We start from the raw sequence: 27,013 nt of genomic DNA, 5'->3' as shown, positions 1-27,013 counted from the left end.
ATTTTTATTTGCTGCCTGCATTCATGCTTGCCAGAGTGAGATAAAGGGATAGGGAGAAAGTTACTCACCCTGTCCATCATGGTCACGCTGCAGTTCCTTCTCCATTTTTCTGATCTGTTGGGATTTTGGACATATGTGCACATGTGCCAGCTTTTCATCTAGCCACCAGGATTTAAACCATGCAGTTTGCCTTGTAAAATCTCTCCCCCTTATTCTCTAGGTCACAGGATTGATCCTATTTTTAAACATTTGTAGAGGCTTGTTTTGTGCCCTTTTATGTGGTTAAACTTAGAAAATGTTCTGTGTGCTACTGGAAAAAAATACGTTTTCTATGTTTGTTGGGTAAAATGTCCTATAAATGTCTGAAGTCTCCAACGGTTAATGTCTTAGAGCCTGTATCTCCCATAACATATGACAGTCTTGTTTTCTGTATTTAGGTGCCCTAATATGGTGCATAAATTTTTATTATTGTGGGGCCAGCATGTGTGGTCGTTAAGGGCACTGGACTCACACATGGCTAACCGTGGTTCAAGTCCTAGATCTGGAGGCTTACTCTCTCTCTGGAAATATTAAAATAATAAAGTTAAATAAAATAATTCTTTTTTTTTTTTTTGAGAGATTTTCACTGTAGGGCGCGTGCGCTCGCCAGACAGACAGAGAGAGACATAGAGACAGAAAGTGAGAAATCACCCCCCAGGGGGGATGGTCACGCCGCAACCCCTTCTCCTCCATTCTCCTCTCGGGATCTTGGGCACGCACGCACACGCGCCCGGCGTGAGTTTTAAGCCACCGGGTCCGGGACGTGAACCGCAGTCGACTATGTGGGAGTCCAGCGACATAGCCATTACGCTAACTGCTGGTTCCCAATAAAATAATTCTTTTAAAAATAGTTTTTATTATGGAGCTGACAGGTGACGTGGTGGTTAAGAGCGCTGGACTCCTATGTGGCCGACCGTGGTTTAAGTCCCTGACCTGGTGGCTTGCTCTCTCACTTTCCCTTTCTCTCTGTGTGTGTCTCTCTCTGGTCAAATTAAAAAGTAAATGAATGAACAAATAAAATAAAAAATAATTTTAAAAATGCTAAAAGAAAAAGACCTTTCCATCATCAACTGGGATAAGAACTACTTTTTTTTTTTTTTTTTTGAGGGTTTTTTGCTATGGGGTGCGTGCGCTCACCAGACAGACTAGAGAGACAGAAAGTGAGATTTCACCCCCCACGGGGGATGGCCACGCCACAATCCCTTCTCCATTCTCCTCTCGGGATCTTGGGCACGCATGCACTCGTGCCCGGCAGGAGTTTAAGCCACTGGGTCTGGGACTCACACCGCGGTCAACTACGTGGGAGTCCAGCGACATAGCCATTATGCTAACTGCTGGTCCGAAGAACTACTTTTATTTAGAGAAAAAATTGGGCATAATAATCACTTCCAGTGGTAACAAATGATTTCCTCATTTTTCTGTTTTGCTTGTCATTGTTTGGATGAATGTCTTGGTCAGCTCAGGCTGCTGAAACAAAATGCCATAGAGTTAGTAGCTTGAACAACAAATTTATATATAAAATTATTGGAGGCTGAAAGTCTGAGATAGGGTGCCAACAGGCTCTGGTTCTGCTGAGGTCTCTCTTCCTGGCTTGTTAGTCACTACCTTGCTGTGTCCTCACATGAAGAGGGTGTAAGCCCTCCTTTCTATTCTGTAAGGTAGTGGCCCCCAACCTTTTTTGGCACCAGAGACTGGTTTCATGGAAGACAGTTTTTCCAAAGAATGGGGGTGGGGATGAGGATGGTTTCAGGATGATTCAAGTGCATTATATATGTTTTTTTCCAAAGAATGACTGATTTAATTTTACTTACTCATTCAATCACTTTCATTTGACCAGAGAAAGACAGACATACAGAGGAAAGTGAGAAAGCAAGTCACCAGGTTGACTTGAACCATGGTCAGCTGTGTGGGAGTGTCCAGCGCCTTAACCACCGTGCCACCTACTGACCCCCCAAGTGCATTATATTTATCATACATTTTATATCTAGTAATATTATATCATGATACTTAATGAAATAATTATACAGCTTACCATAATGCAGCTTTTGTGCTACTCCCCAGTGCTAGCATCACCACCTCAGCTCTACATCTGGTTATCAGCCATTAAAGTCTTACAAGGAGCGTTCAACCTAGATCCCTCTCATGCGCAGTTCACAATGGGTCTCACACTCCTATCAAATATTTTTTGCGGGACGGTGAGTTTTTGCCTTCGAGCGTGTGCACTCACCAGAGAGAGACAGAGACAGCAAGAGGGAAAATGAGAAATCACCTCCGGGGGGATGACCATGCTGCAATCCAATCCCTTTTCCTCCATTTGCCTCCTGGAATCTTGGGCATGCATACGTACACAGCTGGCATGAGTTTCAAGCCACCTAGTCTGGAATTCGAACCATGGTTGGCCATAGTGGAAGTCCAGTGATGTAACTGCTAGGTCATCTGCAGATCCCATTAATTTTTTATTTTTTTAAATTTTTAAATTTTTTTCTTCTTTTTTTTTTTTTTGGAGAGATTTTTTGCTATTGGGCGCATTCGCTCGCCAGACAGACAGAGAGAGACATAGAGACAGAAAGCGAGAAATCACCCCCCAGGGGGGGATGGTCACGCCGCAATCCCTTCTCCTCCATTCTCCTCTCAGGATCTTGGGCACGCACGCGCACACGCCCGGAGTGAGTTTTAAGCCACTGGGTCCGGGATGCGAACCACGGTCGATTACGTGGGGGTCCAGTGACATAGCCATTACGCGAACTGCTGGTTCCCTGGACTCATAATTTTTGCTTTTGTTTTTTGTTTTTAAATTTAGTAGTTTACAGTCAATTATGTCATTATACTCTTACAGAGACAAATAAGGTCTAGAGGAAACTCATGTTGTTGTCATCATATTTTATATTGTTATTAAGCTGAAATAGGTGTTAATAATACTTTGGACCAGCAAGGTGGCATGATGGTTAATGTGGCTGATCCCATATGGCCAGATCCTAGATGGGCAGCTGTGCTGTTCAAGTCCCAAACTCGGTGGCTTGAAAAACACACTGGTGCTTGTGTGTGTGTCCAAAATCTTAAGAGGAGAATAGAAGGAATTGTAATGTAGTCATCCTACCTGGGGGCGATTTCTCACTTTGTCTCTGTTTCTCTTCCGTGAACATGTGAGTTTGGGCACACATGTGCATGTACCTGGCATGATTCTTAAGCTGCTAGGTCCAGGACTCGAACTGCAGTTGGCCTGCTGCTGGCCCACCTTTTGATTCTTAGTTTCTATTTCTCTGCTCATATTACCCATCTCTTGCATGCTTTTTCTATTAGAATACTTAATCCTTTTTTTTTTATTTTTTAAGACTTATATTGTTTACTTTGATGAAAGGGAGAGAGACAGGGACCCTTAACAGTGTCCTGCCACACTCTGATCCTCCTCAGCCTTTTGGCCTGCCAGGTTCATGGTCATGCATGGTTTGTACAGGGTGACTGGAGAACTGAACCCTGATCTTACATGGCTGGGTATGGCTTACATTATTGTATATCATTACCACTTTGCTACCATAGCTGGCTCAAGAGACTTTTTTTTTTTTTTTTTTTTACAGGTTTTTCCCTAGGGTGTATGTACTCAACACAGACAGACAGAAAGATAGAGGGGAAAGTGAGAAATTCCCCTGGGATGGGGCAGGTGGTGCAGTAGTTAATGGTGCTGGACTCCCACATAGCTGACCATGGTTCAAGTCCCAGACCTGGTGGCTCCCTGTCTTACTTTCCCTTTCTTTCTGTCTCTCAGGAGTCAAATAGAAAAATAACAATAAATAAAATCAAACACATAATTTTTAAACAGAGAGAGACCCAGATCTGATTGTCATGTCACTTTTAAGTATTTCTTATGGCCTTTTTTTTTTTAAGAATTATTTTATTTAACTTAATTTAATTTATTTATTTGACCAGAGAGGGACAGCGAGAGAGGGAAAGTGAGAAAGCAGTCACCAGGTGTGGGACTCAAACCATGGTCCAGCCCCCTTGACTACCACACCACTTGCAGGCCCCTCTCAATGCTTTTTATGACTTTGCATAATTGGGCTTCTGCCCTATTCCCCTTTCTCACGTATACTTTTTTATTCTGTGTATTTTAGTGACTTTGGTAGTTTTTCATTGTCTAAACATGCCAAGACCATCTTTGCCATAGGGTAGTCTGAAATGTTCGTTTTACCTAGTTATGTCTACTGGAAGTATTTCTTCCTATTACATCCTCTTTTAAATACTCTCGCAGTGTCCTGCATTTCTTTTCTTTCTGTGTGTGTCTTTAAATTTTTTTTTAGTGTCACTACAGGGTGCTTGTACTCACTATAGAGAGAGAGACATGAGAGCGGGTATGTGTGTGTGTGTGTGTGTGTGTGTGTGTGTGTGTGTGTGAAATCACCCCTGCCCCTTGGGGATAGGCACATTGTAATTCCTTCTCCATTTTACTCATGGGATTTTGGTCATATATGCACACATAAATATTCTCATTTTACAGTGATAAAATTGAGAGATGTTAAGTGACATGGCTGAATTAATACCACAAGTAAGTGGAAGAACTAGGATTCCGCACACATCAATCTGATTCCAAAAGCTGCCTTTTCTAATGCTGTCATCTTTTGCCATTTCCCATATCATTGTTACTGTTCCTGAATCTCTTTTTCTCTTTTTTTGAGAGATTTTTGCAAGAGGGTGTGTGCACTCACCAGAGAGACAGATAGCAAGAAACCACCCCCCCCCATCATGTCCCAGTCCCTTCTTTTCATTTTCCACTTGGGATTTTGGATACACACACACGTGCCCAGCTTGAGTTTTAGGCTATGGGGTCTGGGACTAGAACCATAGTCCACTATGTGGGAGTCCAGTGACGTAATCATTAGGCTATCTACTGATCCCTGTTGTTATTGAATCAATTTTTTATTTTTAAGAATCATTTATCTAAATTTATTTGTTATCATTATTAATTCTTTTTTAATTTTACCAGAGAGAGAGAGAGAGGAAACGTGGGAAAGTGGGCCTGGGACTCAAACCGTGTTTAGCCGTGTGGGAGTCCAGTGCCTCAGCCACCATGCCTCCTGCCGGCCCTGTTCTGAATCTTAAGCTGGGATTTAAAATTAGTTTGTGGGATCAGTGGGAATGGAGTTTTAGATTGTGAAAAAACTGGATGCGTGAAACTGTGGAGACGTGTAAAGGATAATTGTTGCTTATTGAAAAAGTCTTCGATTTAAGTTTCTGTTTTCTTTTAATCTTTAGTGAACTCTGAATAAAGACCATGCTCTAGTCAATGTAAAATGTGTCTTCATAATGGGATTTCTTATGGTGATGGTGTTTTCTTGAGCCAGTTTAGTCCATTTTTAAAAATACACTAGTAGTGTATTTCAGTAGAGTGAGAAAAAGATCTGTTTTGGGAATTTTAACTTGAGGGTTATACGGACAAAAGTAAGGGCAGGGGGGAACCAGCAGATAGCGTAATGGCTATGTCGCTGGACTCCCACGTAGTCAACCGCGGTTCGTGTCCCGGACCCGGTGGCTTAAAACTCACGCTGGGCGTGTGTGCGTGCGTGCCCAAGATCCCAAGAGGAGAATGGAGGAGAAGGGATTGCGGCGTGACCATCCCCCCTGGGGGGTGATTTCTCGCTTTCTATCTCTATGTCTCTGTCTGTCTGGCGAGCGCACGCGCCCTACAGTGAAAATCTCTCCAAAAAAAAAAAAAGTAAGGGCAGGGGAGCTGGCCCTTGTAGCCTAGTGGTTAAGGGCAGTCAGGTACCACATGGCTGACCACTGAAGCTCATTTGGAACATGCTAGACACATGTGCATTCCCCAAAGCATCAATACTCTTTTTTTTTTTTTTTGGAGAGGTTTTCGCTATAGGGCGCATGTGCTCGCCAGACAGACAGAGAGAGACATAGAGACAGAAAGCGAGAAATCACCCCCCCAGGGGGATGGTCACACTGCAATCCCTTCTCCTTCATTCTCCTCTCGGGATCTTGGGCACGCATGCACACGCGCCCGGCGTGAGTTTAAGCCACCGGGTCCGGGACGCGAACCGAGGTCAACTACGTGGGAGTCCAGCGACATAGCCATTACGCTAACTGCTGGTTCCCTCGATACTCTTGTTTTATTTAAAAATCTTAGAGTGAGGGACCAGCAGATGGCATAATGATTCCATTGCTGGACTCCCACATGGTTTGAGTCATGGACCTGGCAGCTTAAAACTCACTCCGGGCTTGGGAACCAGGAGTTAGCGTAATGACTATGTCGCTGGATTCCCACGTAGTCGACTGCGGTTCGTGTCCCGGACCTGGTGGCTTAAGACTCAGGCCAGGCGAATGTGCTTGCGTGCCTAAGATCCCGATAGGAGAATGGAGCAGAAGGGATTGTGGCGTGACCATCCCCTCTGGAGGGTGATTTCTCACTTTCTGTCTCTATGTCTCTCTGTCTGGCGAGTGCTCGCGCCCTATAGTGAAAACCTCTTAAAAAAAACAAAACAAAAACAAAAAAACTCACACTGAACTTGTGTGCGTGCGTGCCCAAGATCCCAAGAGGAGAAAGGAGAAGGGATTGTGGCGTGACCATCCCCTCTGGAGGGTGATTTCTCACTTTCTGTCTCTCTGTCTCTCCAGCAAGTGCAAGTACCCTATAGCAAAGATCTCTCAAAAAAAAACTTCGGGTGAGAAAAGGAAGTCTAGTTCTTCATATGGCCTCTTAAATTGTTCAGTGAAAGTTTGATGCCTTCAACATTCTTTTCTCTTTCTCTTTTTTTTTTTTTGGAGGGGGGTCGTTTAACGACTGAGTCTCGCTATGTCACTATTTTCCTGCCTCAGCCTTCTCTGTGTGACTGAGCCCACAGGCGTGCACCACCATGCCCGACTCTTTAACAGGGTCTCACTGGCCATTGAATCACCAGCCTCCTACCTCAGTCTTCTTGTCATCGGGAATAGAATCTGGGCATGCTGTGTAGTAGTATTAGCCAGCATAATACGGTGTCTGGGTTGTCCGATTTTCTTTTTAAAATTTGCTCTTGTACGTACTGGACAAATTATTTTTACTGTAGCTAAAGTGTACATTTAGTGCTCTACCACAAATACCAAGAATGTTAATGATATTTTAAGGTTCAGAAAGAAGTTTATCATGCATAAACTATATTTTTGGACAAAAATATTTTCAGAAAAAATACCAAGTACTTTAATCTCGGACATAAAAAAGGTTATAAAATAAACCAGTACTCGTTAAAATATTTTTTAATGTGTGAAAGTAAGTTTTTTAATCCCATGCTTATTAAAACATAAGCTTAATTAAGAGTCAAGACATTTTGGGTTTAAGGTGTATATTGTTTTTGTTCTAAACATTCTGAAGTGGAAATATTTAGTATAGAGAAAGAGTAAAAGCCATATCATTTGTTGGGGGTGGAAGAGAGACACTGAAGACCTTAAAATAGTTATTCTTACACTGTTCTGTCCAGTAAACAAGTTTAAGAAAATGGATCCAAAAGCAAATAAAATTTACTCTTGCAATCTTGTGTTTCTTTTCTAAGGACATGTTGTATCAATTAGGTACAGGTATGAGTTCCTAATCAAAAATGAAACTAAGTCTTTTTTATTAGGCATGTATGTGTAAAACATTGGAGAGCCAGGAAGGACTTACCATATCACGAGTGTAGGTAGTATACTAGTCGTGGTGTAAACAGTAGTATAGGTTTGCCAGTATGAGCGGACAGTTCACTTGCTTGCAGGTACTCATTAATGTGAATCCTATTGGGTGGCTTTCTTAATTATTTAAGGTCACCATGACCCTGAGAATACACTAATGTGATTAAGAGACTCAAATACTAACAGAAGATATGAACATACTTGAAGTATGAAGTATAAAATAAGTAGGGGGTAGATAAATTTAAAGTTAAAAACTTGTCTTGGAAAAATTGTTTTGTTTGCCGTAACAAACTGAATAAAGCATTAAAAAAATTCTAGTAAGGCATTTAGACTCAGAATTTCCATGGAAAGGAGAATTAATTAGCTGCCTGAAGCCTTTACTATCCTGGTGGATGGTGTACAATTTCATGTACAGTTGTTGTGATTAATCAGTTCAAGTGAGAATTAATGGCCTAAGTGGCTTTTAATACATTAGACTCTGAATTTTCTGTTTATATCGATAGAAACTAAGTAGCCTGGGGATGTGGAATCTGATCATTCATCTACAGATGAATAGATTTATCACTTTGAACCTAACATATATGGAATCAGCAAACATATGTTGTCTACTATTTTTCTATTTAAAAATAACATTCCCATAAGGTCAACAAGCCATTGTACCATCGTGGTGGTATTTTATTTTAAAAATTGAGGTTGAAATTTCTTAGTTTATTCTTTGTTTCAAATATTCTTAAAACTGGCTAAGTCTTAGAAAAGCACAGACTATTATTTTTAGTAGAGCAGATCATTAAGCTTATGAAAAGGGGATTTCAAAATTTTTTATAGGTGATATTTTAAAATAGGCTTTTTTTTCTTGCTGACATAACTAACATATATTTTCTGTTTATTTTTAAGACGAGCAAAAATCAAATTAAAGTAGATCTTGTAGATGAGAATTTTACAGAATTAAGAGGAGAAATAGCAGGACCTCCAGACACACCATATGAAGGCAAGTACTTTTTTCTGTATCAAAATCTTGTGCGTGTTAGAGCTTTTCTGAGACATGAAATTGAAATAATCTTAAGCATCTATAAGCTACATGGAAGGTAACTTCATTTTGCTAAGTCTATATAGCAGTTTTTAAATAATAAATGTAGGTATTCATCTAGGCTGATTTTTCTTACTGAATTTTAGCTAATTTTTTTCTTTCCCCAAAACAGATTTAACAGAGCCAAGTTACAGGTTTATGTAGGTTAGAATTTAACAAAACATGTAGCATGTTAAGTCAAGTCTCTAACTTCTATATGGACCATAGATTCTCAGTTATCCTTCATATGGTACTGTACCAAGCCTTGTCCTGAAGTTCTGACTGATAAAATATTGTTTTTGTCTTTAAAGCTTTTCTCTCATTTGCCATTTGGCATCTCATTCACTCATAATTCTTCATACAAGCTCTAGTCCAAATATTTAGTTGTCTTTACTGATGAATGTTTTGAGTGATCATTTCAAGACACAGGAAACAAAGGCAGCTTTACTGAACTTCATTTTCACAAATTCAGTCTATAACATACTTTAGGTCATGGAGCGGGTGGTAAAATAAAGATTAGTGCTTCTTAATGTTTTACTTTCACATTAGCCAACTCTTCATTGATAAATATTGTAAATTTGGGTTCAAGATTCTTGCATGTAAGAGGCATTCAGATACTTGTTTAATAGCATAAAACAGTATGTGGTAGTACTTACTTATAAGGACTTTATATGTATTTTATAATCTTTAAATATATGAGGTAAGTACTATTATCTGTTTTATAGAAGAAGAAATTTAAGCTTAGAAGTTAAGTAACTTGTCAATGGTCAGACATCTAAGTAGCACAGCTGGGATTTGAGTCCTTGTAGCCTTTGACTTCAAAACCAGTGATTTTTAATGACTTTCCTTTTGAGTAAATCAGCACTGGCTGAATATTGGAAGTGGTGGTTTTATCTACTTTGAATGTAGTGGCTGTACCATGAAGTTAACCCAGAACGTTTCAGAAAAGTCTAATATTCTTGAATGTATTTCTGTTTTCATTCAAATTTCTAAAGACAAGATGTCTTTAGCATATTATACCAATTCTTAAGTGATGAATTTTTATTTTCTGTTTTATCATTTTATTTCTTATTATTATGTACCTCCCATAAGCCAGACTTGGTCTGAATGCTTCCATGGATGCTATTTCATTTAGTCCTTTTTACAATCATTAAATGTAGAAGAGACCTCTAATTATCTTATTTAAAAATCAAGTGGAACTGGCCTCAGTGGCTTGAAAAACATTCCAGGTGCACATGTGCCCCAAATCCAGACAGAATGGAGAAATGAAAGAGAAGGAATTAAGATGTAACCCCCACCCCCTGAATAATTTCTTCCTCTCCCTTTCTTTTTCTTTTTCTTTCTTCCCTTCCTTTTTATGTTTTTGTTTGCTATAAAGGAGTGTGCACTTGCCAAAGAGAGACAAAAAGAGAAAATGAGAAATCACACCGCATGGAGGATGACCATGCTGCAGTCCTGCTCATCTAGTCTCCTCTTTGGATTTGGTCATGCACACATGCCTGGCATGTTTTTCAAGCCACCTGGCCTGGGACTCAAAAGTTAGCTGTGTTAGATCCAGCCACCTTAGCCACCATGCCACCTGGTTGACCCATCTTCCTCTCCCTTCCTCTGTCTCTCTTTGGTGAGCACATGCGTCATCGTCTTGTAAATAAAAATATAAAACATTTAATAACTTTTTTTTTCTTTTTTGGAAATGTTTTTGCTATAGGGCGTGTACGCTCACCAGAAAGACAGAGACAGGAAGACAGAAAGCGAGAAATCACCCCCCCGGGGGGGATGGCCACAGCACAATCCCTACTCCTCCATTCTCCTCTCGGGATCTTGGGCACGCACTCACACACACCCAGCATGAGTTTAAACCACCGTGTCCAGGACTTGAACTGCGGTCGACTACATGGGAGTCTAGCGACATAGCCATTACGCCAACTGCTGGTTCCTTAACATTTTTTTAAGAGAGATTTTTGCTATAGGGTACATGTGCTTGCTGGAGAGACAGAGACAGAAAGCAAAAAACCACCCACCCTGGGGAGGGGGTGAGGGGGCTTGGCCACACCACAGTTTTTTCTCTTCCATTGTCCTTTCAGGATTTTGGGCAAGCACGCACTTGCACCTGGTGTGAGTTTTAAGCTGTCAGGTCTGGGACTCGAACTGCAGTCTACCACGTGAGAGTCCAGTGATGTAACCACTACATCATATGCTCTACTGGTCCCAAATATTTAATACAAATTTTAAAAATCTAGTAATTAGTAGCAGGTTTTTTTTTTTTTTTTTTTTTAAAGTTTACTGTAGAGCACATGCAATTGCCAGAGACAAAGAGAAAGAGATAACAGGAGGGGGGGAAAAGAAGGATGCTTTTTTGGAATATGACTATGGGTAAAATATTATTATTATATTTATTGCAAGATCTTACTATTTAAAAAATTTCAAATAATCCAATCTGAAAAGCTAATATGAAAGCTTACATGTAGAACATCAAACCATAACCACTGTTAAGTAACAAGATTATTTTATGTCGTGTTAAAAGTAATCAATAGAATACCCACGAAAAATCACCATGTTGTACTTGTTGCTTAACTTAGTTCTTCATTTGCCTTAATAACTGTAACAATTTAGTTTCTGACTATATTCTTTGAAGTTTTTATAAATGTAGAACCATTGAGAATTTAAAAATTCTTAATCTCCACTGGATTAAGCTAAAGATTCTAAATTTTCAGTATTAAAAGCTATTCTTTCAGAAGTCAGTGTTTTATAATGAAAGCTGTTATAATTTGAATAATGTAGTTATAAAAATCCCTTAGTTATTTTATTCTGATCAAATAATGCTATCTATAGTGGTTATATATTAAAAACTCACACAGGACAGAGCATATAATGTTTGGAGTAGAATTAAGATTTGGGGAACTCAGAAAAGTAACAGATGTAATTAAATAAATAAATAGATAATAATAATTTTTTATAAGGAAAGATTTGGGGAACTCTAGGGTCCAGCATTATTTATAAAGTATCTCCAAACTCGTATACACTTGTAAAAGATCTATTTGGACATTTGAGAATAAAGAATTTTGTATGAAGATAGAAATTCTAGGGACCAGCAGTTGGCGTAATGGCTATGTCGCTGGACTCCCACGTAGTCGACCGCGGTTGGCATCCCGGACCTGATGGCTTAAACTCACGCCAGGCACGTGTGCGTGCGTGCCCAAGATCCCGAGGAGAATGGAGGAGAAGGGATTGCGGCGTGGCCGCCCCCCTGGGGTGTGATTTCTCGCTTTCTGTCTCTCTGTCTTTGTCTGTCTGGCGAGCTCACGCACCCTATAGTAAAAAAAACTTCTCAAAAAAAAAAAAAGAAATTCTAGCAAGATAGAAATTTGGAATTTAATCAGATAAAGAAGTGAGAATCTTAGGAAGGAAAAGTAAGTATTTTGAATTATGGAAACTAAATTTACTATCCCTACATTTGAAGCTAGCATCTATAATTCTGAACATAAACAGTTACAGCTATATTCACAGAATTTCCTCAGGTGCTCTTCTCGTCTTTTTTGTTCTTTTGTGTTCATTACCACCCCCCTTCCTTCCCCCATATTTCACTGCCGTATGTGTTCTGTGGTTCACAAACCTAGTTCAGCTCATGCGTCAATCACTCTGTAGGAATCTTAAAAACATTTAGCAAGAAAAGACGAATTAGAATCCAAAAGGGCTTGGAGAAACTGCCATGCTCTTTTATTTTTTCTCATCATCTGTTTATAATAATGAAGGAGGGACATACTTGAAAGAGTCCAGAAGATACTGAGAAAGTCCCCGGTTTGACTTTTTTTAGGAGCTGAATTATAAAATTTGGAAGTTAATGATACTTCTAGCACATAGCTTTGGCATTTGGTTTACTTTTTCCGTTTTTTTTTTTTTTTTTTAAGGTTTTGCTGTAGGGCATGTGTGTTTAGGGTGGCAGTGAGAAATCAACCCCCAGGAGGGATGACCATGCCATTATCCTCTCAAGATTTTGGGCATGTACGCACACGTGCTTGTTGTGATTCTTTTTCTGTTTTTGACAGAGTTTTGTTATAGAGCATGTGTGCTCATTGGAGAGATAAAAAGGAAGTGAGAAATCAGGGGAGATGGCCATGCTGTGGTCTCTTCTCCATTCTCCTCTTGAGAATTCGGGCATGCATGCACATGCACCTGATGTGAATTTCAAGCTGCCAGGCCCATCTCCGGTGTGATTTTTTTTTTTTTTAGACCTATCTGTTCAATTTTTATTTATTATTTTTTAAATTTGATCAGAGAGAGAGGAAGATTGAGAAAGAAGGCCACCAGGTCCAGGAATTGAGTCGTGGTCAGCTACGTGGGAGTCTAGCACCTCAACCACCACGCCACCTGCACCTGCAAACCATGAAGCAAACCTTGTGAGATCTAGTTATCATTCGTGCCTCCTGCTGGCCTGGTTTTAGTTTACTTTTTATTATGGAATACTTCAGATATGTACAAAAGAATAGTATAATGAATTTTCCTTGTATTTATCTGCTGACTTAAATAACTGTAGTCATATCTAGTCTTTGATCTAACTTATCCCTTGTTTTAAATCAGAATCACAATGTTTAATAATGTAAGTATTTCAGTAGCACAGTCTTATTTGCTCCATATTGCATTAGTGAGTATTCTATGTTTTTTTAATCTTTTTTTTTTTAGAGGTTTTTGCTATAAGGGTGCGTGTGCTTACCAGAGAGACAGAAAGCAAGAAATCACCCCCCAAGGGGGATGGCCATGCTGCAGTCCCTTCTCCTCCATTCTCCTCTCGGGATCTTGGGCACGCACGCACACGCACCTGGCGTGATCTTTAAGCCACCGGGTTCAGGACTCGAACCTTGGTCGACTACATGGGGGTCCAGCGACATAGCCATTACACCAACTGCTGGTCCCGAGTATCCTATGTTGCTAAGGCATAAAATCTTAGATATAGGAGGTTCTCCATAGTGTTAAGATTTGAATTCAGTATCTAATCCAGTATAGAAGTTCCCTTTTCAGATTTTCCTGAGAGCCGGTCTTCCTCCCTTGAAATATCTAGTTGTAGAAAGCTAACTCCGCTTTTAAAAAGTACCTACTTAGGTGTTAGTTACTCAAAACAACTTGAAAGAAAAAAAACAGTCTTGTATTTTTGGATTACTGGGCAGAACAACTTCTTTTTGAGGTTTTGTATCTTATATATAGCCATTTAAACGAAGATAATAGATTTTTTGTTTTTATGCCTATCTTACATCTTCTCAAATTATATTTTAATTTATTTTTGCTGGATGGTGTGTGCGCTAACCAGAGACAAAAGGAAAGAGAAGTGGAAGGACGTCCTATGGAGAACAAGTTCATATTGCAATCTCTTCTCCTCCTCTTGTCTCTTTGGGGTTTTCGGCATATGCACACCCACGCCTGGTATGCTTTTCAAGCCACAAGGTTTAGGACTCTAATCATGTGGTCGGCCATAAGGGACCTGGTTGCTCCAAACCATACCTTGGTGCTGGTCTGTTTTAAAAAAAATTTTTTTTATTAAGTGTTGGCATTTAATTTAGGGCAAAAGTTAAAAGATTGGGACATTTTTACATTTGAGAGAACCAGCTAGAAGTAGATTGTCCAGTTTATGGCATAATCTATTAGCATATCCTTTACTCCATCCGTGCCTTTATACCTCATTGCTTTCTTTCTTCCTTTTTCTTTTCTCATTTTCTTTCCATTTTTCCCTGTTAAGTAGCATCTATTAGCAGAGTAGACATGAAGAAGCAAAAGGAAAGGAAACGGAACCTAGTTAATTGTCTGAAATCTTTGGTTGGCTTTGGAGTGTCAGTGGATTTAATATCTTCATCTGTCTCCAGCCCCTTTACTCACTGAGAAAGTGTTGATAATACAGTCCTACAAAATGGGAATTCTCTGTTATAAATTGCTCTTAAGTTAAAAACTTGTGCTTTTTGATTATTTTCTTTTTGAGTTACAGCTTTAAAATTTGTTCTAACCAAATATAAAATAATAGATGTTTAGAAAAGTTATGTAAGTGTATGTAACTTCACATTCTTGAAGTGAACAAAGTTTTTAACACTTTGTTTTTCCCATTTCAGGAGGAAGATATCAACTAGAGATAAAAATACCAGAAACATATCCATTTAATCCCCCTAAGGTATTGTAAACCCGTTTGTGTGCATGAACTTTTACAATATTTTATACTTCCCTGTTCGTTTAATATTTATCTTAGTGCTTATCACAGTTACAGCTTGATGAATTGTTTACTGTGTAAATTTAATGTGGGCAAGATTTTGGGTCAGGGCAGACGGCTTGTTTTCAAAGCTGATATGAAAAGCACTCCAAGTCAGCACTCTTAGCCAATAATGGCCTACGACTGGCATAAGAGTTATGTCTCACAATGTTTCAAATGCTAGGTCTGGAAAAACGGAAATGTTCCCAGGTTTGTTTGTTTTATTTTTGAGAGCTTTTTTTTTTTTTTTTTTTTTTTTTTTTTTTTTTAACCAGAAAAGTCATGATGTATTTTCTTTTTTTAATATTTTTTGAGGTTTTTTTTTTTTTTTTTTTTTTTTTTTTTTTTTTTTTAACCATAGGGCACATGCACTTGCCAGAGAGACAGAGAAATTAGCTCCCAGGAGAAATGGCCATGCTGCAGTCCCTTCTCTCTGGATTCTGGACATGTGCACACACGCTCAGCGTGACTTTAAAGCTGCCAGGTCCCAGATTGGCCATGTTCCCAGCTTCTTCACCACACCACTTGTTGGCCCTGTGTTTCCAAATCTTAAGCGTTCTTACACACATCATGATAGGTTCTTCTTTTCTTCAAAGACATATATGTTTTTTTTAGAAAACTATTCTGCATCCATTCCAAAATTGCAGAAGAATATAGCAATAAATAAACAGGACAAACTGTCCCTGTTTCATTGAGCTTACATTCTAGCAGGTTAGAAGCTAATGCAAGAAATTATAACTGTGATGTATGTTGTAACAAGGGAATAGAGTACCTTAGTATAACAGGGACCTAGCTGAAACTTACTTTTTGGCTGAACTGTTTACTTTTTGTCTCTTCTTTGTTGTTATTTGGGCATTTAACTTTATTGCTTCCTTATTTGATCTAATAGTCCTCCATTTTTATTGTTTGTATTCATTCTTTGCTCTGCTGTTCCATAAATCTTCTAAAGTGCAGTTTTGGTCCCGATTTTATTTCTTTTTTAATAAAATCTAAACTTAGCTTGGCATTTAAAACCTCCTACACTCTGACCTCAGTCTTCTTTTCCACACTAATTATGTACTTCTACTCAGAACAAGAGCCTCATTTTAGAGCCTAGATTATTATTTATAGATGATGCTTATTCTTCCACACATTTCTATTTTCTCCTTTGTTCTTATTATTTATGATTCTAATTTTTTTTGTTAAGAATTAGTTTACTTATTAATTCATTTAATTTGAGCAAAGACACATAGAGTGCATGAAAAAGCAAGATCCTAGGTTCAGGACTCGAACTATGGTTGGCCATGTGGGAGTGTCTAGTGCCTCAAGGATTATGCCACCAACTGGTCCCGAGATTCTGATTTTCTTTTGAGGTTTATCCAGAAAGTATGACTTTCTTCATTAAGTTATATGCTTCAGATGTCCCTCTTTTTACTCTCCTGGTAGCATTTTTTTTTTTTTTACAGTTTATATAGGACCAACACAATTATAGTACCAATTCATGTATTATTTTTGAGTATGTCTCTTTCACTAGCTATTATGTTCTTGGGTCAGGGACCATGTCTTATATACCTCTGTGCTATCTTCAGCTTCTAATAATATAGTGTCCCTTGTGTATATGATAGCAGTCACTTGAGCCAGCCATGGTTAAGGTGGCTGAATTCCACATGGAGAGCTGCATGTTTGAGTCCTGGACCGGGAAGCTTGAAAGCACACTGGGTGTGTGCACATGTGTGCTCACCCAAAATCCTGAAAGGAGAAAGAAATGAAGGAGAAAGCTTTATGGTGTGAACATTGTCCTTTTTTGAGGGTCAGGGTGACTTCTTAACACTCCACCCCCACAATCCCAATTTCACACACCGTGTGGTAAAATTTTTTTAAAAAATTGATAGAGGCCACTTAAGAATGTTCTGTGATTTATTCCTTTAATCTATCGGTTGTTCTCATTTAACAGTAGATGTGTTAATGAATGTCTAGGATAAATTTGAATCACCTGCTTAGTGTGGGTTACCTATTCTGTTGCTTATGTACATCTATTTTGAATTTTTCAAGTAAGTTATTTTTTTGAGAGAGTAAGGAAGAGATGGAAAGGAGAAAGAGAACATCATGATCCTCCATAAGTTCCAGCCAACCAGTATCCAAGCTGTGGATGCGTGTGCTAGTCCAGCTCAGGCTAACCTGGGTCTACACCCAGGCCTCCATGTGGCCCTGGTATTGGGCTCAGTGGTTTCTTTGGGTTTTGTTTTTTTTAGAGAGAGGTTTTTGCTGTAGGGTGCGTGCACTTGCTGGGTAGAGACAGAAAGTGAGAACACATCTCCCAGGGAGGATGGCCACACCACAGTCACTTTTCCATTGTCCTCCTGGGATCTTGGGCATGCACGCATGCACGCCTGGAGTGATTTTGAAGCCACCGGGTCTGGGGCTTAAACCATGGTCAGCTATGTGGGAGTCCAGCGAAGTATTCGCTATGTCATGTGCTGTCCCAGACTCAGTGTTTTTTATTGTGACTAATACACATGACATAAAATTTTACATTTTAACCATTTTTAGTTATGTAGTTCAGTGGCATTAAATATATTCAGTGTTGTGCAGCTTTGACCACCATCCATCTTGAAAAATTTTAACCTTCCTAAATGGAAATTCTACCTAATAAACAATAACTCTCCATTACTCCCTGCTTCTGTCTTCTGGTAATCATTGTTCTGTTTTCTATTCATATAAATTTTACTTTACTACTCTATGTCAAATAAATGGAATCATAAAGTATTTATTCTTTTATGTCTGGTTCATTTAACTTGTCATACGTAATGTCATGGTTCATCCATGTTATTATAACAGGTGTCAGAATTTTCTCTTTCCTTTTTTTTTAATTGCCTGTGGGTACATACATGGTGTGTGTGAGAAAGAGAGAGGACCCCTCAACCCCCCCAATGAGGTGTGGCTATGCTTCAGTCTTTTTTTTTTTCCTCCATTTTTCCATCGTGTCTGGATCCTGGGCATGTAGGCATATGTGTCTGGTGTTTGTCACACTGCTGGGGCCAGGATTTGAACAATGGCTTAGCCATGTGGAATTCAGCCCCCTATGTATAGTGTTTAACTACTGTATTGTAGGATCAGCCCAGAACTTTCTTCTTCTTCTTTGCTTTTTAAAGAGGTATTTAGTGAATTTACTCAAAAGAAGGAAGTTTAAATGATAAATAAAAAATATTATAAATCTATGTACAGTAAAAAGTGAACATAAATTAGCTAACTCCATGGACATTTCCAGTTAAACATTCATACAATATGGTCACCTCTCTCACGTTTTAAAAATGATATGGAATAGGGGCTGTCAGGGGATATGGTGGTTAAAGGCACTGGACTCCCACATTACTGACTACAGTTTGAGTCCTGGACCTGGCAGCTTGCTTTTTCACTTTCCCTTTCTCTCTCTGTCTAGTAAACTTAAAAAATAATAATGACAAATGGAATTAAATAAATGAATAAATAAATTATTTTTGAAAAATGGTGTGGAATAGTTTCAACATTAAAAAAAAAATTATTTTCCTGGGACCAGCAGTTAGTGTAATGGGCACATCGCTGAATTTCCATGTAGTCGACCATGGTTCAAGTGGACCAGTGACTTAAACTCACGCTGGACACGTGTATGTGAATGTGTCCAAGATTCTAAGAGAATGGAGGAGAAGGGATTGCAGCGTGGCCATAACTCCTGGGAGTTGATTTATCGCTTTCTGTCTGTCTCGGACTTTTAGGCGAGCACACATGCTCTATAGCAAAGACCTCTCAAAACTTATTTTTTGTATTTTCCTTTCCTTCTGAGAGGAAGAATGGAGCAGAAGGGATTCTGGTGTGGCCATCCCCCTGGAGGGTGATTTCTTGCTTTCCGTCTCTCTGTCTGTCTCTGTCTTTCTGGTGAGCGCATGTGCTCTAGAGCAAAGACCTCTCCAAAAAAAGTCCCTCTCACTGTCTGTCTCTCTGGTGAGCAACCTATAGCAAAAAAAAACTAATTAAAAAAATCGAAGAATAATTACTTTTATGGAATTAATCCATGATAAAGAGCTATATTACAGTAATTCTGTGAGACTTTTTAATACTCTTAAAAATAATTATTTAATTTTATTCATCATCATTATTTTTTAAATTCGACACAGAGAGAAAGAGAGAGAAAGAAAGTGATAAAACAAGCCTGCCAGATCTGAGAATTTGAATCATGGTCAGTCCCGTGGGAGTCCAGTGCCTTAACCACCAACCATCACGCCCCCTGCTGGCCCCTATTTTTACACTTTTTACATCTTGAAATCAGGATACCTCTTTAGTGAATGGCATGTCAAAATTTAGTTGGCAGAGGTATTTATTTATTTTCAAAGAATTATTTTATTTAACTTTATTTACTAATTTTTAATATGATCAGAGCGGGACAGAGCGAGAGAGAACAAGAGAGAGAGAGAGAGAGAGGGACAGTGAGAAAGCGTGGTGACAGGGGGCCGGCAGGGGGCATGGTGGAGGGGCGCCGGGCGCCCCCGGCCGGCAGGTGGCATGGTGATGGGGCGCTGGACTCCTACATGGCCGACTGTGGTTCGAGTACTGGACCTGGTGGCTTGCATTCTCACTTCCCCCCTCTCTCTTGCTCTGTCCTTCTCTGGTCAAATTAAAATAAATAAATAAATAAAGTTAAACAAAATAATTCTTAAAAAAAAAAAGAAAGAAATAAAACATGCCGACAGGTCTGGGACTCAAACTGTGGTTGGCTATGTGGGAGTCCAGTGCCCTTAACCACCATGCCGCCTGCCAGCCTCCAGATGTCAGTTATTTTCCCAAGGGAACTTAAAATAATGGCATTTTGAATACTCCCTTGTGTCTGAGATTTAATGAAATGAAACAGAACCGAGTTTGGCACAGACTAATCATGGCCAGTGTTTGCGAGCGTTAACCAGTAGCTGCCACCCTGAAAGGCCCTTTCCAAAGTAACCTGTTGGCTTCCTTCTGTAACAGCCTTTTACAGTAACAATAGCAATGACACTTAAATCCTCTCTACAGATTGAAACTTTTCATGCATTGCTGGTGGGAATGTAAAATGTTGAAGTCACCTTGGAAAATGGTTTGGCCCAAATGGTCAGCAGAGTTCCTTTGTGACTTGGCAGTTGCACTCGTAGGTCAGTACCCAGTAGGAATGACAGCATTTGTCTACACAACAGTCTGTACAGAACCTGAGCAGTATTTTACACACATGTCCATACGAACACCACTCATAATAGCTGAAACGTGAAAGAAAACCAAAATGTCCACTGACTGATGAATGGTCCAAGAAAATGTGGTATTTCCAAACATAGACACTTGGCAGTTGCACTCGTAGGTCAGTACCCAGTAGGAATGACAGCATTTGTCTACACAACAGTCTGTACAGAACCTGAGCAGTATTTTACACACATGTCCATACGAACACCACTCATAATAGCTGAAACGTGAAAGAAAACCAAAATGTCCACTGACTGATGAATGGTCCAAGAAAATGTGGTATTTCCAAACATAGACTACTTTTTAAAAGAATTATTTTATTTTATTTATTATTATTATTAATTTGACCAGAGATAGAGAAAGGGAGAAAAAGTAAGAAAGCAAGCCACCAGGTCTGGGACTCAAACCTTTGTCGGCCACATGGCAGTCCAGTGCCCTCAACCACCACACCACCTGCTGTCTCCATACCGTAGACTATTATTTGGTTATAGAAAAGAATGAAGTACTGGGACCAGCAATTAGCGTAATGGCTATGTCTCTGGACTCCCACGTAGTTGACCGCGGTTCGGGTCCCAGACTTGGTGGCTTAAACACACGCCGGGCACATGTGCGTGCGTGCCCGACATCCTGAGAGAAGAATGGAGAAGGGATTGCGGCGTGGCCATCCCCCTGGGGGGTGATTCTCGCTTTCTCTCTCTGTCTGTCTGGCACGCGCACGCGCCCTATAGCAAAATCCTCTCAAAAAAAGAGAAAAGAATGAAGTACTGATAAATGCTATACCATAAGTGAACTTTGAAGGTGTTATGCTAAGTGAAATAAACCAGACACAGAAACCCACACTGTATGTTTTCATTTCCATAAAACATCAGGGATGACAAATCCAGAGTCAGACATTGGATTATTGGTGGTGGTTTAAAACTACAGGAGACTGGAGGAACAAGGAATGATTACTGAAAGGTTACAAGGTGATAAAATGGTAAAAAATTATTAGGTTGTCATGAAAGTCATGATTTTTTTTTTAATGCAAGAATGCGTCCTGACTTTTCTGACAACTCATTAGATTGTGGTAATCGTTTTACAACTTCCAGGATATCTTCAGACAACGAAGTTAGGCATTTTAAGTGCATCGATTATGTCTCAGTAAAGGTGTTGCTTCTGTAGTGCAAAGTAATTGGCTCTGCTTTAGGCATTTTGACACATCATTTCATTAATTCCTTGAAACCTCTCTCACCTCCTCCTCTAATAAAATGGGCTTTTATTGTAGCCATTCCATTTTGAGGTAGCTTTGAGATTTAGAAGCATCTTCCTTCAGTCAGTCTCATTTTGTCTCCCTCCCGCATCAATTGATAGTCAGAGTTGGAATTTAGTGTTAAGTATTTAATGGATTTAGCCCTTTATTGGCATTAAGCTCTTGTAGTAAATGTTAATGAACATGAGACACGTTCTATATACGTACTATATCGATTTGGATTTTTACTGATGTGTAAATAAAATGGAAAGATGAGTATTTGTGGAAATTTCTTTGTGTATTATGTGTTCATGCTCACGTTTAATTTTAAGTCTTAATATCAGGTAAAAGTAATGAAACTACCCAAGATATAATCTTGTTATTAAAGTGCTAAATAAAACTTGGGGGAAAAATTAGAAAACTTATATTAATTTATCTCAATATGGCCACAAAGTATTTCCTGTTGACCATTGTACAGTAGAACTACGGACCATAAGAACCGAGTGGTTGTATTTAAGCAGAGAAAGTATGTCTTTGAATCATCTGAAAATGTGTTGAAGGAATTTGATTCAGTACATACATATTATTTCTAGAGTAAAGTGTAATGTATATTCTATTAATGAAAATACCATTAAATTAGTAAAATTGTAGCTTAGGGATTTGTCCTATTATGTTTTGGAGATTATGATGTGAATCTTCCACTTCTGCCTGGTATTATATACAAGTGTACTTATTTATATGTGAAATTTCATATAAATGCCAATAATCGTTAATGAGCATGCTCATCTGTGTATTCATGTGGTTAGGGCAGCTGGACTCCCACAAGGCTGGCTTGACCCATGGTTCGAATCCTGGATGTGGCAGCTTGCTTTCTCATTTTCTTTCTCTCTGCCTCTCTCTGATCAACTTAAAAAAAAATTTAAAGTAATGACAATGAATAAAGATAAATAATTCTTAAAAAAAAAAAAAAAGGCAGGGCTGGCAGGTAGCATGGTGTTTAAGGCACTGGACTCCCACATAACCAATCACAGTTTGAGTCCTGGACCTGGAGGCTTCCCTTCTCACATTTTCCCTTTCTTTCTGTTTATTTCTGCTCAAATTAAAAAATTAATTAATTAATTTAAATAAACTAATTTTAAAAATAAGCCTTGTTTTTTTGGCCTCACTGTGGTGGAATAGACAGTCGGACAGTGTTGCACAGAGCTAGAGCTATACAGGAGGGCCTGCAGTTATTATTATTTTTTTAAAGAGCTTTTAGCCTTAGGGTAGATGAGCTCGCCAGGGAGAGAGACAGAGACAGTGAGAGGGAAAGTGAGAAGTCACCCCGCAGCGGGAATAGCCATGCTGCGATCTCTTCTCTTCCGTTCTCCTCCTGGGATCTCGGGAATGCATGTGCACACATATGCAAGGCTGAGTTTTAACCTCCCGGGTCCGGGACTCACAACCACGGTTGGCCATTGGCCCTGTGACAGTCCGGTGACGTAACCACTGTGCCATCTGCCAACCCCGTGGCCTGCAGTTCTGATCCTAGGTCGATCTACATATATTGGACACACTTGGGGCTGTGCTGTGATCCTGGCTGGCTGGAAGGCTTGGGACAAGGAGGCTCGCAATATAGGAAGACTCTGGTCCCGTCCCTCCTCTCCCTATTCCACTGCCTGCCCAGTCTACTCTTATGAAAGGGAGGGAGGCAGGGACCTTTTAAAAAGAAAACCATTTTCTGGCCAGCAGGTGGTGGTGTGGTGAAGACACTGGACTTCCACGTGGCCCATGTAGTTCGTCTTGGGTCTCGTGGCTTGCTTTCTCACTTGCGTGTGCATGCTCTGTCTCTCAGTCTTGCTCTCTCTCTCTCTCTCTCATGTCAAATTAAATAAATAACAATAATAAACACAACTAAATAACTTAGAAAAACATTTTCTTTTGTATAATATATGAATTAAAGCCAATTTAACAATGTAATATCCTTGAATTCCAATCTTGAAAGTGAAAGTTCTCCTATGGAAATAAACCCACACCTACTATAAAGTAGGAGCTGAAATGTAAGGTGTGTCATGAAGGAAAAGCTAAAAATACTGTGTCAAGGTGGTGGCAGATGGCATAGCATGGGGGTTAAGGGCGCTGCACTCCCACATGGCCAACTGCAGTTCAAGTCCTGGACCTGGTGCCTTACTTTCTCACTTTCCCTTGCTCTCTCTTTTGCTCTCTCTCTGGTCAAAATTTAAAATAAAGGGAGCCAGCAGTTAGCGTAATGGCTATGTCGCTGGACTCCCACGTAGTCAACTGCGGTTCGTGTCCCGGACCCGGTGGCTTAAAACTCACGCTGGGCACGTGTGCGTGCGTGCCCAAGATCCCGAGAGGAGAATGGAGGAGAAGGGATTGCGGCGTGACCATCCCCCGTGGGGGGTGATTTCTCGCTTTCTGTCTCTATGTCTCTCTCTGTCTGTCTGGCGAGCGCACACGCCCTACGGTGAAAATCTTCCCCCCCCCAAAAAAAAATAAATAAAATTAAATAATTATATCAAAAACACTGTGTCAGTATGGATAATTAGGGGTAGTCTACTTCCTTTCTGTCCAGTAACATTTAATATCTCATGTGTACCTAGTGTTCATATTTTTGCTTTTATTCTTTGAATGCACCCCAAAGCTAGTAGGTTTTCTGAAATTCCAACGTACTGCTAGTATTAGTTTTGTATCTGAAAATAAAGGGACTTGAATTGTTATTAGTAATCGTTAATTGTGCTATAAACCATTTCTTATCCGTATTATAATCTGAGTCAAATGTGACTCAAGTGGATCATTGTGTCATTGTATCATTTTATGATTTATCTTCCCCCCCTTTTTTGAGAGATTTTTGCTATATATAGGGTGCGTGTGCTCACCAGGGAGACAGAGACAAAAAAACAGAAAGTGAGAAATCACCAACCTCCCAGGGGGCATGGCCACAGGACAATACCTTCTCCATTCATCTCTCAGGATTTTGGGGCACACATGCACATGTGCTTGGTGTGAGTTTTAAGCCATTGAGCCTGGGGTCTGGCACCTGGACCATGGTCAACTACATGGAAGTCCAGTGACATAACCATTATGCCATCTGCTGGTCCCATTCCCCCCCTTTCTTTTTTTTAAGTTTTGAGTCCATGTACTTGTGGGTCAGGGGAGAAAGAAAGAAGAGAAGAGAGATCACTGTCCCCTCACTGAGAGGATGGCCATGCAGCAGTCCCTTCTCCTTAACCCCCCACCCCTTCAGTGTTCTGGGCATATACACAGATGAGCCCAGTGTGCTTTTTAAGCCATTTGGTCTGCCACTGGAATGGTGCAGTGGGCCATTAACCACTACCCTTCTGGCTCTCCCCTTCTGTAGTAATTTAAAATTCTGTTTTTCGGTCTTATTTTAAATATTTAACCACCTTTCTTTTTTAAGAATTTATTTTAACTTTGTTTGTTTATTTTTAATTTGACCAGAGAGAGACAGAGTGTGGGGGCCGGTGGGAAAACAAGCCTTTAGGTCCAGGACTCGAACCACAGTCGGCCATGTGGGAGTCCAGTGCCCTTAACCACAGCACTGGCCCCAGAACCATCACTTGTTTGAAAGTTTCAAAATACTGCAATTTTCTTGAGTTGCTGAAATTCTGGCAAATAGTTTACATTTTTATCCATTAAACTCAATGGTAAATATTAGGATGTGAATTTTGTGATCATGTATCTGTTATAACAAATTGTTACACATAAGCCTCGTGTTAGGTTCTGACTTGATCTGCACTGTATTTGAGAGAGGCGTGTTTAGCCCCTTAATTACAGCCTTACCGTAGTGTTTAGTGCACACGCACTCATTCCAAGGCACTTTAGATGCAGAGGTGCTCTGGTAAGCAGAACACGTGCAGTTGCTTTAGGGAAGACCAGCCCGTTACAGCCGAGTGTGTAGGTGTGGTTGGTACTGTGATACTGGCAGGGGCAGGGTGCTCTGTGAGCAAGTCAGGAAGAAGGCAGACTGGATGCTGACACTTGAGGGGTAATTAGGAGTTAGCCAGAGGAACAGTAAATGGAGGTGTATTTCTGACTTGAAGGCCCAGAGGCAAAAGATATTTGAATGGCTCTATGAGCAGAAGAGTGGAATATGGAGTAAGCATGGAGAAAATAGATTTGAGCGATAGACTAGCACTAGGTTAAGACTGTGGGCTTATGTAAAGGTAATGAAAGACCACTAAAGGGCTTTAACCAGGGCCAGGAGGTGGCATGGTGGTTGAAGTGCTGGATTCCTACGTGGCTGGCTGCAGTTTTGAGTCCCAGACCTAGCAGCTTGGCAGTCATAACAAACAGATAAATAAATAAATGTTTTTTAAAAATAAACTTTAACCGTACTAGTGATATTAATCCTTTGTTTTTGTTTTTTTTGTTTTTGTTTTTGTTTTAATTAGCTGTAGGGCACAGTCGTTTACTGGAGAAAGAAAGAGGGAAAGTGAGAAATCACTCTGCAGGGACGATGGCTATGTTGCAGTCCCTTCTCCATTCTTCCCGTGGGATTTTGGAGGGACATGCACACATACTCGATGTGATTTTTTTTTTTTTTTTTGAGAGGTTATTGTTATAGGGCACATGCGTTCTCCAGAAAGCAAGAGACAGACAGAAAGCAAGAAGTCATCCTCTAGGGGGATGGCCACGCCACAGTTCCTTCTCCATTCTCCTGTTGGGATCTTGGGAACGCACGCACACGGGCCGGGCATGAGTTTAAGCTACCGTGTTCGAGACTTGAACCGCATGTACTCACAAGAGAGACAGAAAGTTGATAATTGAACCACAGTCGGCCATGTGGGAGTCCAGCGCCTTTAGCTACCTTCCGGTCCCGGCCCCATGTTGTTATTTTTTCATTTCACCAGAGAGAGAGAGAGCAAGAAAGCAAGTCATCAGGTCCAGGACTCAAACCGTGGTCAGCCATGTGGGAATCCACCACACCATCTTCTGGCCCTCATCTGTATTTTCATTGTATATACTACTTTATGTATCAAATGGATTTTTGACTCTTGTACTATTCATATACTATTATGTTAGGTAAATTGTAAGTACCTAGTAATTGTTGGATTTGTTTAAATAGGGAACATTTATTAAAATATTTGTCAGTGACAAAATTCAGCTTATTGAGTACTTTTTTCTTTAAGTTGAGAAATTCATTCTCAATCTATTTAAACTATATATATGTTATTTCTGTTACTTTAAAACTCAGTTGTGCTTTGTGTTCCAGGTCCGGTTCATCACTAAAATATGGCACCCTAATATTAGTTCCGTCACAGGGGCTATTTGTTTGGATATCCTGAAAGATCAATGGTAAGAGATTTTAAATTTTCCTTCTCTCTTTTATATCGAATACCAAGACTATAAGAGTATAAAATGTATAATTGCCTTAGAACATAGCATGGATCGAACTTTATTTTATTTGGATAGTACCTTTATAAAGTTTCTTAAATACATAATTGAAAATTATATTTGAGTTCACAGTCTGTATTTATTTTTGAGAGAGATTTTTGCTTTAGGGCCTGCATACTCACTGGAAGGACAAAGACATAAAGTGAGAAGTCACCCCATTCGTCCATTCTCCTCTCAG

General features: G+C 39.8%; 1 protein-coding gene across 1 annotated transcript in view; it reads left to right on the top strand.

Moving 5' to 3' along the window:
- The window catches only part of UBE2K (ubiquitin conjugating enzyme E2 K), a 63,386-nt gene that overhangs the window by 13,792 nt on the left and 22,581 nt on the right, over window positions 1-27,013 (top strand). The window contains exons 4-6 of the mRNA XM_006169234.2: window positions 8,578-8,671; window positions 14,842-14,900; window positions 26,654-26,736. Of these exons, the coding sequence (XP_006169296.2) occupies window positions 8,578-8,671; window positions 14,842-14,900; window positions 26,654-26,736 (236 nt within the window). The remainder of the gene's footprint in view (window positions 1-8,577; window positions 8,672-14,841; window positions 14,901-26,653; window positions 26,737-27,013) is intronic.

Source organism: Tupaia chinensis, unplaced genomic scaffold (genome assembly GCF_000334495.1).
Source record: "Tupaia chinensis unplaced genomic scaffold, TupChi_1.0 Scaffold146907_1, whole genome shotgun sequence".
Taxonomy (NCBI): domain Eukaryota; kingdom Metazoa; phylum Chordata; class Mammalia; order Scandentia; family Tupaiidae; genus Tupaia; species Tupaia belangeri.
The sequence above is the reverse complement of the archived record's forward strand: the minus strand, read 5'-3'. Positions and strand labels throughout refer to the sequence as shown.